The sequence below is a fragment of the Euwallacea fornicatus genome, chromosome 1 (genome assembly GCF_040115645.1).
Source record: "Euwallacea fornicatus isolate EFF26 chromosome 1, ASM4011564v1, whole genome shotgun sequence".
Taxonomy (NCBI): domain Eukaryota; kingdom Metazoa; phylum Arthropoda; class Insecta; order Coleoptera; family Curculionidae; genus Euwallacea; species Euwallacea fornicatus.
The window spans coordinates 8,218,840-8,232,191 of NC_089541.1; the positions used below are offsets into that span (position 1 = coordinate 8,218,840).

The window sequence follows — 13,352 nt, forward strand, 5'->3', positions numbered from 1 at the left end:
TGAATCCGCCGTTAAATAATCCCCCCAAATCAAGAATTATTCCAAAGGCGGACATCCTCCCGTCCCGTCCAGGCTTGTGAATCAAATAAACTACCTGGACATGAAGCGGTGACGCTTTGTCTCTCAAAAAAAAAGCTTTCGCCGTGTTTGTTAGTTTTTAGTACATTTTTTAAAATTATTTTGGGTCAATTTTCCCACATTTTTAAAGTTGTTTTGCATTGTATATTTTCATCACTTCATCATTTACCTGCCGTTTAAAATTCTTCCCCACCTCTATCCATTGCAGATTACCTGTACTTCAGATTTTGGACCAAATAAGACACTTTTTGAATTTTAAAGTTTTTCTAACCCCAATCTATCTGTCCAGCTTACATCCTACTAAAGAATAATAAAAGCAGCAATGAAAACATGCAGAAAGCAGTGAAACCAGGGTGATAACTAGAAATAATGGTTTACCTTCAGCAAAATATTTCAGGTTTGTACTGTCCCATAATGTCCAAGCTCTCTTCCTATGAAAACAAACAGTGTGGTTTACAAAAAAAGCTAAAGCTCAAATGAGAAAGCTTCGGCGGTTATTAATTTTTGTGCAATGCTTTGGATCTTTACAGACCATTCGTCCTTTAAGATGCAGACTGCTGATAATCTATATCAATGATTATCAAGGTAATTGCCACGTAATTACCACCATACTCGTTGCCTTTGATCATAAACTTTCCACACTTACAATGTAATAAACGTGTTTATTATGATGAATCCAGCCTGGGAGCATTAAACAACGCATGTAGGTGGGTGTTTAACTGTATAAACAATGCATGTTGACAAGGTGAAAACCAGTTTTATACGACGGCATCTTATCGTTTTGGAAGTTTTTTAATTAGCCGCTAATATAGGTTTACGATTGAATTTAGGACCACACAACGGAAGATCGAATATTAAGTCATACATTATTTATTAGGAGAAATTTTGCACGTTAACACGTGCAAGACAACAATAAGTCCTCAGTATAAGTAATGTGTCAATTTGTGTTGACACCGAATGCAATTGCAGCCACTCCTTTTTTGAATACAACACATTTTTGTGCTCATGGGCTTATAGACAACAAGTCGACTTAATGGATACAAAGTCTTCTTGCTCATTTATATGAAAATGATATACAGTGTTTTTCAAAGGTATGGGAATTATTCCAGAAATGGCTCTTAAGCCATTTGTAAGTTGTGATATGACTAAGTTGCCTATTCTTAAAACTGCCTTCGCATATCCGATTTTTCCGTCGTTAAACACCGCATTGCGCCCTTTTGGAGGAGTTATTCACCGGGATTTTTCTTTAATTTTCCGACCAATTTAGCTGAAAGAGCCTGACAAATTCGCACTTGTTAATTCACGGGATATTTTACAAAAAGTAATTGGAAAAATTGACTTTCTAACAATCCCCTCTTAGAGTTAAAAGTGTGTTAATTTAGGTTTCCCGGTTTAAATTTGCCGTGACGGTGTTGCACATCACGGTTATCTCAAAAACTCGTAGTAAAATAACTTCGAAAAGTGCATCTGATTTTAATGCCTCCTCCCAATTTCCACAGTTATTGGCCTCTAACCTAATGCGTTTCTACCAGTTGAACATTTCAATAAGTACAAATCGGATTCGAACAGGTTTAATTAAACTTTTCTTTTAATTGAACCTTTTTTCCGGGTGCCAATATGTCTTCAATTTCACAGCCCAGAGGAGGTTTCTTCGTGACTCATAGACATATCTTTGATGCCTCTTCAAAACATTTTTAATATTAAGTTGATACGTTTTAGTAATATTTATAAAACCAGAAAATCATCCGCTTCATATCTACACCGCAGTATCTCTCTATTGTTTGGTATTAAATTGCTCTTACGACTTCGCATGCCAGAGTTAGAACTTACAACTTACCACTCGCAATCATACTTAGACCGAGTTAGGTATATCGTAAATATTATAACAAATGTGTTAGTCGGACAACAGGGAATTTACATCTTCACTGCGTACAAAAATAATCGACTTAATTGGTGTATTTAATAATACAGAGTGACTTAAAACTACTTCTACTTTTACAATGGAAAGGAGGTACAGGGAACTAGTTAACTAAAATACCCACACTGTTCATTGTTTTTCGGAATGAGTCACATGAATAAGCCAAAGGTGAAGGAACCCTTGAAGATTATGGGCTTCCTTGGAATTGAACAATTTTTATTACTTTTCCAAAATGATTCAACGCATCGACGCATGCTCAACGAAAAAGCAAAAAAGCGTGTTATGGTAGCTTGCAACGTAGGCTGCGGACTAACTAGAGTTTCCTATGACTTTATACCATAAGTAAAGGCTGTTTTGTACCCGGAAGATGAGCAAACGGAATGTGGAACGAGTTTATGTAGACGTGTCATATGAACAGCTCCTTGTAGGACTTCATAATTCCATAAAATTAAATTACGGAGTCATTGAAACTGCAATTACCAGTTATATGTTTATCTGAAGTCCGATACGTTTGCTCTGTGAGCCATGACTGATTGGACAACCCGTGGATTTTATTAAGTTCTTATCAGGATCATAATGTCCAGGAAATACGTATGTCGAATATGTAACTTCTTTTTATAGCTGGCTAATTTCTTGGTACATGTCTGATTCGTTTGGTCAATTAGAGTAATTAGGGACACACTGCTCATTACCATTGATGTATTGTAAATGAATTGAAACACATTATCTAGAGTACCAACATGAAAAAGTTCCGTCCGTAAAAATGTAGCACTTGACCAGCAACAGAATGTCTTGAAATTCTAGTTGGAATGAGCGCCTTCCGTTCAAGATAAAAATTAAAGTTAATGAGAAATAGTAAAAAAACTGGATGGTTAAATGTCCGGTTAGGCAGCCAAGCAATGTATGTTATTCAATTTCTCATATTCTCTTTATTCCACGTATAAGTTCAGCGATATCTAAGTAATAATTAAAGAACTCCAGTATTGTTTACCACTACAGCATAAAATTTGTAGCCGAACATGCCCTAAATAAAACGGATATCTGCTAAAAATAGTTTCAGTTCCATGCCATGACCACACGTAATAAGCTATGAAGTTATGATTTACATAAGCCTGGAAGCCCACATAGAGATAAAAACAATATATAAATTTTTACGCTGAAATATATACAAAAGATGGAGGTAGAAGTAAACAAATATTTTAAAAGCCCATGTGGTAAACAAAACATAAAAACATTTTGGTGACGAAGACCAAATCAGACGGCACATTGCACAAAAATAAAACAACCACACAAGTGAATCACAAAATGGAGTGAATCATTTGGTAAAAAATTTGCACTCCATTGTGTGCATATTTTACCATTGAACGTTAATCTTACCTTCGAGGGAGGGCTTGTTGATTCTGGTGACACGATACCGTGGTCCGGGGTTGACTGGGGTCTTTTTGGGGCAGCTCGCGCTCCAGTTTTTCCTAAAATCGTAAAGAAATGAAGAAATATTGGCTGCTTCCTCTGCGAAAAAAACAGACACCTACTAAATAACTTAAAAAACCTAAACATAATAAACACAGGAGTGCCGCAATCGAGGGACGAACTGATACTCAATGTGGGCAAAACCTCATGTGAAGTAATCTACAATAATCGGTATTGTGAATCGATAATTAACTACGTCATGTGAGGACGCGTTCATTATGTTTAAGGTTGACTAGTGTTCAATAACAGAGCAGAATTTACAGTAAATTACACAAAATTGCAAATGTATATGTCACCGATGGGGGTCTATTGTGTACTACACTTATTTATCTGCTCTAGAATTTCGGAGACACCATCAAGCAGAGTCATCCTTAACGGGTTTTCCTGGAAAAAAAAAACGTGCAGCACAAGCGTTCTCCACAGTAATTTAACATCACAGGGAACGTACCCAAAGGTGAATGTTCTGTTATAAATTGGCCAAATTTGTGCGATTTTCTATCAACCCCATATTTCTTTCCCAATCTCTACCGACAATCCAGAGTAAAATTGAAACACCCTGTATAAGGCATGAAATTTTCATTCTGTCTTTGAACCAAAATGGACGCCATCGATGTACCGAAATCGCGTCCTCCAATCTGCATATGCTCAACTAAACACGCTGCTTTTTGTGGCACACAGGGTATTAAATATAGCAGTTTCAAGTGCTTTCTCCAGTAATTAACTTTACTTTGGATTGCACATTACCGTCACTTTCTATTACCAAATACAAACAAACACGTTTGTAATGAATTACTAATTGGAGAGGCGTTTTCCAATGACCGTAAATTTTCGCAGGTGTGATTTAATTTTCCCTTGATTTTCGACGTTTTTTGCCTATGAACGAGTCAATAGAAACCCAGGGGAAAGTTCGCATTTGCGGAAAATATTGCTAATTACTATGGGCTATTAGCAGATGTCGTAAAATATTTATTGGTCGTAACTTTTTAGGCTTTTCGAATTGTAAGTGATGCCTTTGGAAAAGTGACGAACACCGCGGGAGTGCTGCTGACGGACAACACGCAACACCTGAAATTGAATTTTATCGCTTTGGGACAAAAAAGCTGGAGGTGTCTATTAACTAACAATGGAAAACAAACCGGATATGCACAAAAAAGAATTCAATGGCACGCTTGTAGAACGTGAAAGTTACCGCTTAAATTTTATTATGATCAATATCTAGTCAATCGCAGAAATAACTTAGAGCAACTGATATCGTGAATAATCGCATTTTGCATAGCTTTAACGAGGATGGAGAACACTTGCTTATTGACTTAGAACCACTAAATTAGCCCATGTATTTGGTTCAATTTCAACAGATTCGGCTCTACAGGGTGTACCATTTAAAGCTATGATTGAAGATCACTCAAAAACGGTACGTCGCATAAAAAAAATAAATAAATAAAAGTTATCCGGTAAAGAGGAGGACATGTCAGGCAGATGGCGACTTAGCCAAAACGTAATTTTAGGATATTTTCAAGGGCAACTTTTTTTCAAACGGCAATCCCGTATATTTTTTGACAGCTCCTTATAGACCTTCAAAAAATTAGTATTTTTTATTTGAACAATTTTTTCGTTAGACGTTTTGCTGCAGAGCTATCCTTGAGTTTTGACCAAATTTTTGGGATAATCGAAATTATTGCATTTTTTAAGAAAAATTTTGCAATGTACAGTATTGCCCAAAATACTTCAAAAATTTCTCCATTACTAAAATAGCTCTGTTCTAATGTGAACAAATTCAACATGGCTAATATGCCTTAATATCGTTCAACAACAAAATGATAGTAAACATTTCTAGCTTGCATTCTTTTATAAAAAAAAAAATCGTTTCATGTTGGACAAAATAGTTGGAACTTTTTTCTTATCAGATTTAAAGGGCATATTTTGCATATTTTATTTATTTTCTTGGTCAGTTCGGTTAGATATCTGAATCAATTATAGTGGCAAAAGGCAAAGCCTAGTCAGTTGATCTCAATATATTAAACAAAAAGATAATATTTCCACGAGATTAAACCTCCGGAAAAATACTGTGTCCCGAATTATCAAACAATTTCAAGTAAATGGTCATGTCATCCCGGGAAAAAGTTCAGGCAGACCTAAAAACACAACTGCAAGAGTGGATAAACAAATTATCAACCTTGCGAATAGTGACCCGTTCCAGTCATCCTCAAAAATCTTGCAAAAAATTATGTCCGATGGAGATCCTGTAATATCATCGAGAACTATTAGAAGAAGGTTAGTACAAAATGGCCTAAAATCCTATCGTCCAGCTAAGAAACCATCGCTACGGACGAAGAACATCAAAGCACGGTTACAATTTGCACTCGAGCATATTCACTGGACAGTACAAGATTGGAAAAAAGTTCTTTTCAGTGATGAATCGAAATACAACCTGATTTCCAGTGATGGTATAGTCCATGTAAGACGTCCAAAGGGCCAGAGACTCAATAAAACATATATTAAGCCTACTGTCAAGCCATGGTGGGGGTAATGTGCTAGTTTGGGGATGTTTTTCTTGGCATAGCATGGGCCCCATTCATCGCATTTGTGGCAAAATGGATCGATTTATGTATCGTGACATATTACGGGATATAATGGAACCTTATGCATTTGAAACAATGCCAGTTAATTTCATTTTTCAACAGGACAACGATCCTAAGCATTCTGCCAAACTTGTAAAAGAGTGGTTAGAGCGGGAAAAAGTTACTACCATGGAGTGGCCAGCCCAAAGTCCGGATTTAAATCCGATAGAAAATTTATGGGACCTCGTAGATCGTAGGTTCAGAACAGGAGAGGCCATTAGAAATGGAAACGAACTTTTTGAAAGGCTCTTACAAGTTTGGCATAATGTGGATCGTCGATTAATAGAAGAACTAATCGAATCAATGCCTAGGAGAATGGCAGAAGTAGTAAGAGCAAAAGGACATCACACAAAATACTAAAATTACAAATACGTCAAATTTGACACAGGTTTCCTACCGGATGTATTAAGTTCCAACCATTTTGTCCAGGCATTTTCGAATTTTTTACAATATTATTGAAATTTTTTTTAAAGAGTTTTTATTTTTGTTATAAATGAAATATATGTTTAATAAAGATTAAAAGTGCAATAACTTTTGTTTCGATTTATGCGAAGTTTTTTTATTTTTGCGGAGTGAAAAAAGTTCCAAGTATTTTGGCCAATACTGTATATTCTGTTTAAAACTCATAACAAGCCTTCTATCTAATAAAAAAAAATTATTTGTATGAAAAAAAAATCTTAAATTTCCTCTTGTTAGTCTACCTTATAACGAGGTCTACAGGAAATCGATAATCCTTTTTCGACAATCAATCTAATTATTTTGAGTGAAATTATTCAAAAATTATTCTTTTCATTTCAAAATTCAACAGTTGAAATGGATCGCTACGCTTTGTGTGAAAAATTAGAAATGGTTTTTGTACGTAGAGAGGGTGGAAGAAATGTTAGTCGGGCAGTAGAAATTTATGCTGAAAGATTTCCGGATGAAAGAGCTTCGTGTTGGACGACTTTCAACAGTGTCATTAAAAATTTCAAAGAAACGAAAACGTTGGAAACAAAAAAACGAAATCGCTCTCGAAGTGCAATACGTGAAGGCAATCAAATAGCAGGTCTTGCAGCTGTTGCCTTCGATCCCCATGTAAGTCGCCGTCAAATTGCTGCTGACTCAAGAATATCAAAGACAAACGTCCAAAGAATTTTGAAGATGAATAAATACCATCTTTACCACATTTTTTTAAATCGGCAACTCTATGGAACTGATTTTAAAAATCGAATCAAAATTTTGTAATTGGGCAAGGCAGCAATTGAGTTAAAATGTAAATTTCTTCTCCAACGTTTTGTTTTCGGACGAATCCACATTCACAAACCATGGTGCAGTGAATCGCCATAATCTACATTTTTGGAGTGTTGTAAACCCACATTGGCTTAGAGTAGTTGAATATCAAAGACCATGATCGGTGAATGTATGGTGCGGTATTATTTTGGAATAATTAATTGAGCCTTTCTTCATTGAAGGAAATTTCAAGGGAGAAATGTACCGTAATTTCTTGAATAACTTCCGTTATTGCTAGAAAACGTACCACTTGCAATTAGACGGGCGAACGCAGCATGATGGCTGTCTAGCCCATTTTTCTAGAATATTTCGTGAGGTTCTGGATAAAATATATCCAGATCGATGGACTGCACGGGGCGGTTCAGTGAACTGGCCCGTCCTGATCCGTAGCCTGATCTGACCTCACCAGATTTTTTCCCCAGTGGGTTTTTAAAGGAAAACGTTTATGTAGAAGTACAAGCAACTACAGACGACATGAAAAGGAGAATTGAAAATGTGTGTCGATAGATGAACAGAGAAATATTACGCAGAGTAAACAATTCTTTTGAACATTTGTTTTCATAAGTTTCACCAATCAGGATTTTAAATTAACTTGCTAAATTAAAACGAAATATTTTCATAAATTTTTTTTTCAGCTAGATAGAAAGATCGTTATGAGTTTTGAACAGAATAGGCACTGCCAAATTTTTCTAAAAAAAAATAAATGCTATAATTTTGATTGCCTCAAAGATTGGACAAAAATCGAGGATAACTCTGTAGGAAAACGTGTAATAAAAAAATTGTTCAAATAAAAAATATTCATTTTTTGAACGTCTACAAGGATCTGTAAAAAAATGCAGGGTTGTCATTTGAAAAAAAAGTTGCCCTTGAAGTGACGTTTTGGCTAAAAGTCATCATCATCATCATGACATGTCCCCCTCTTTACTGAACAACTTTTAATGAAAACTTTCTTCCATTCGACATACCGTTTTTGAGCGATCTTCAATCACAGCTTTAAATGGAACGTCCTGTATAAAACAGATTATTAAAGCTTTGGGTACCTATTTTGTATTAAAAATTTCAAGGCTGCTCTGTTTACTGTAAATTTGACATTTTTAACGCCACACTAACTCACACCGGCTTCGCGAAAGGAAAAATCCTTTGCCTAGTTTAATTCTGGTTAGTTAAGATCACACCGATCTTCCCTGAAAACGAATTTATAAGACAAATTTAGAAGACAAAATCTTTCTGCAGACTCATAAAACGTCCGGTCGTGCATGTAACGTATATCGCGGTCGCAGCATCCACTACGTGATCAAGTCTTTTAGCATAACGGTGTCTCGATTCTAATCGGACAAATATTAGTAGAGATCAAAAGAACTAAATGGAGAGAGCGACATAATAACGTGTTAAAAACCATGACCTTAGAACTGCTTGAAATTAGGCAAGCCTTACAGGCTAAACGGTTTTCGTGGCACACTTTTGGAGCGTTGCGGCTATTAATTATTAATAAAACAGTTTACGGCGGTAAAACGGCTGAACTAATTAATTAAGTACTGGTATTGCTCATGACCCTAACATCAAATTTACCATGACTCTCGGGGTCATAAGCAGTGCCCGCAAGGTCATCTGAGCTGTCTTTATCTTCAAACTCATCGTCTCGAAGCGATATCGAGTAGGTCTTCTTCAACGGAGCCCCGAAAGGGCCGACACTTTCCTTTCGGCATCTTCCTTATGCTTTATCTGCAGTTCGTCCGCCATTTGCTCGATGCCCACTTAGATCCTCCCAATGTTGTTTTCATGGTACTTTTGCACGCTTACCAGATAAAATATAACGTAATTCAATTATTTATGGGTACTTTTTATGGTAAAGTAATTAATTGTTCGTTTTTTACTTTACTTCGTGCCAGTAAACACGTGCATCATTTAATTGTTCGGATTCAAGGATGTAAGTGCGCCATGGATGACAATCAAATTACAGCAGACCCTCGATAACGTAAACTGATTCGAACCAAGTGTAGTTCGCATTATCGAGATGCTTACATCAACGGACGTAAATAAATAATAAAATATACAATTAATTAAAGAAACGTTTAATACATACATATACAGGGTAGGGCACTAAGACCACCTCGGGATATTACGTCCTTATTAATAATTTGATCGAAAATTGTTTTTAGAGGTGTATGTAGGACCTTACAAGGTACATTTTAAAAATATTTTCATTTATACAGGGTGTAGATAAAAAAAGATACATCTCAAACATATGTTTTTTTAATGGAACACCCTATATTTTATTACATATTTGGAATTATAAGAAGAAAATAGTACAAGTTTGTATAACACACATTGGGTCTAAAACAATCGCTACTCGAGAAATTTTAGAAAATATAAAAATGCAAGAATTAAGAAATTTTTTTTTTGCTAAGTGAAATGAGTTACTTGGCTATTATTTTTTTACTAAACTGATATACAAGGTAAACAAAAAGAGTGGTCGAATTTTACTCCCTCACAATTTAGCATAACTTTCTTATTTCAAATGGAATATATACATTTTTATGTATTACTTAGAATCACTAATTAATTCCCTTTCAATTGATACTATAGTGTTCTATACCTATCTTTTACCGTTTTCCCATAATATGAAATTTTATTTAATTTTCAATAATAACATCAAATAATACAGCTGGGTTTAAGTAGAAGGACAGTCTGAAGGATTGCAAAAAGTTTCAAATTTCACCCTTATCATATATAGTTACATCAAGAATTATATGAAACTGATTATCAAGCACGAATTGACTTTTTTCATTTTGTTTTGGAAAAATGTGCACAAAATGACAGTTTTTTGGATTACCTTCTATTTTTGGATGAGTCGACTATTCATAACAATGACTTAGTAAATTGGCATAATTTCCATTATTATGATGATGAAAAGACATTAGTTTTCCGCACAGTCGATCGACAGCATAGATGGTTCCTTAATGTGTGGGGTGGAATTTTAAATATTTCCGTTATAGGAGCTTACTTTTTTGAAGACAATTTAACTGGACAAGTGTTCAAAGACTTTATTGAAAATAGACTTGTAGAATTATTGGAAGAAATACATATAATATATAAATATATTTGATGTTATTATTGAAAATTAAATAAAATTTCATATTATGGGAAAACGGTAAAAGATAGGTATAGAACACTGTAGTATCAATTGAAAGGGAATTAATTAGTGATTCTAAGTAATACATAAAAATGTATATATTCCATTTGAAATAAGAAAGTTATGCTAAATTATAAGGGAGTAAAATTCGACCACACTTTTTGCTTACCCTGTATATCAGTTTAGTAAAAAAATAATAGCCAAGTAACTCATTTCACTTAGCAAAAAAAAAATTTCTTAATTCTTGCATTTTTATATTTTCTAAAATTTCTCGAGAAGCAATTGTTTTAGACCCAATGTGTTTTATAAAAACTTGCACTATTTTCTTCTTATAATTCCAAATATGTAATAAAATATAGGGTGTCCCATTAAAAAAAAACATATGTTTGAGATGTATTTTTTTTATATACACCCTGTATAAATGAAAATATTTTAAAAATGTACCTTGTAAGGTCCTACATACACCTCTAAAAACAATTTTCGATCAAATTATTAATAAGGACGTAATACACGGAGGCGCTCTTGGTGTCCCACCCTTTATACATATAAATAAATAAATATACGTATGTATGTACACTGGTGGCCAAAAGTAGATTTACCAAAAAAAAAAATACAATTTCCAAAAAAGTGATATTATTTAAAATAATCACCGCAATATATTTAAGCAAATCTTCATAAACGTAAACAAATCTTCAGGTAACAAAAAACTATCCTCAGTTTTTCGATTGGGCTTCATATCAAATTATTATAAAAAATTATCAATTCTTGGTTTAGTTTTTGCGTGGCCAAAAATAGATTGACAAAAATATTACCATTAATGTTATCAAGGCAGTCTGAATTCAAATTTTAAGAAAGATACGTGCGTTTAACTCTTGGAGAAATGCCCTTTTGGAATAATATTAACAATTGACTTGAAACGTCTAATTATTGACGATTACAATAACGGACTTGGGCAAATTGAAATTGCTAAAAAATATTCTCTTAAAAGACTAACAGTGTATTGTGTACTAAAACAATTTAATAATAAAGGAAATTCATGTCCATCTAGAAAAACTGAAAGACCTTCGAAAGTGACTCGTATGAGAAGAAGAATTTTTAAGTTAGTGAAAATTAATCCATTTATTTCGTCAAAAGAAATTAAAGCAGAACTTGCTACGAATTGTGATGTTAATTTAAGTTCACGGACTATCAGAGGAATTCTTCAAAACAGTGATTTTAAAACAAAAACCCCGGCTAAAACACCGCTACTAACAAAAAAACAGAGAAAAGGAAGATTGAAATTTGTCAAAAATTACGGAAATTGGATAAACGAATGGCGACGCGTCATATTCGGTGATGAATCGAAATTCAACTTGATAAATTCTGATGGCAAACAGTATGTGAGACGTCCTGATGGTCACAGACTCGATCCCAACCATACTATTAAAACTGTTAAACATGGTGGCAATTCCATAATGGTATGGGGCTGCTTTTCTCATTTTGGAATGGGGCCGCTTATTAAAATCGAAAGTAAGATGAACCGTATGCTGAAAGAACTATACCTCTATAGCATTGGTTCCAACAAGGCAATGACCCTAAGCATACCTCAAAAGTAGTTCAGAAGGTGCTTAGAGACAACAAAATCAATCTTATTACGTGGCCTGCACAGTCACCCGATTTTAACCCGATAGAAAATATTTGGGGGTACTTGAAACATAAAATCAGCGATAAAAAAATTAAAAATGGAAGTGAATTGTTTGATACTTTGCAAAAATTGTGGGACGAAATTGATTTACAATTTATTGAAAAATTGATAGTATCTATGCCTAAACGTATACAGGAAGTAAAAAAAAACAATGGCTATTCAATAGATTATTAATAAAACTTTAGGATAGTTAACCTAATTATACCAAAAAATGTTTATGACAATTTTTTATTGAATTTTACATTTTGTCAATCTACTTTTGGCCAACATCATTAAATATATCTTATTGTTTTTTTGTTTTATTTTTCTTTATTCAATTTCATGTCATTTGACAAAAAGTATTTCCGAAAGGTTTGAGATCAATTAAAATTATATAGTCAGTTGAGGAGATTGAAATGACTTTTATATCCCCAAAACATTAGATTTATTCAATAACTACCATTTGTAAATCAACTTTTGGCTACCAGTGTATGTACAGTTACTCACAAAATTGACCGTACATGATTCGCAAATTCATAAATATGTAAAAAAATAATTTTCCTACACATTTTTATGTTTTTTAAAAACCTATGTTTGTTGCAAACGAGTATAACATAAATAATACGCTACGAAAATAAAAAAAAAAAGTTTAAATTCAAAAATTTGAAATAAAACAAAAACAATGACGCAAAATGTAGGCACAAAATTAACCGTACAAAAGTAAAGATGTATATCAAATATTAATTTATTTGCACAAATTTGGAAAAAAAAGACTATTACTAATTATTAATACTTGGTGGCACCCCCCTTCGCCTCAATTACTGCTTTCCAGCGACGCGGCATGGATTCTACCAACTTTCTGGTCACATCCCGAAGAAATGTTTTCCCATGAATTATAGACTACTTTTTTTAATTCTTTTAAATTACTACACTTGTAATTTTGTACTTCATTCTTTAAAATTTGCCACAAATTCTCTATTGGATTGAGATCTGCCGATTGAGGTGGAGGATTTAATAATCGTGGTACATTATGTATCAACCAAAGCTTGACAATGCCGGCAGTGTGTTTGGGGTCATTGTCTTGCTGGAAATAAAAAACACTGGGCATGTTCAATTTTTCAGTGGATGGTCGCAAATTCGCTTTTAATATATCGAGGTACACATTTTTGTCCATTATTCCAATAATTTGATGTAGGTTACCGA

General features: G+C 34.0%; 1 protein-coding gene across 3 annotated transcripts in view; it reads right to left on the minus strand.

Annotated features, from left to right (window-relative positions):
- Positions 1 to 13,352, minus strand: part of MICAL-like (protein) — a 72,874-nt gene that overhangs the window by 8,563 nt on the left and 50,959 nt on the right. For 2 of the 3 annotated variants that reach the window (XM_066282424.1, XM_066282355.1), the window contains exon 4: positions 3,374 to 3,465. In XM_066282424.1, the coding sequence (XP_066138521.1) occupies positions 3,374 to 3,465 (92 nt within the window). Of the gene's footprint in view, positions 1 to 3,373; positions 3,466 to 3,528; positions 3,569 to 13,352 lie in introns of those variants that run through there. The other variant, XM_066282505.1, reaches the window with a different exon arrangement.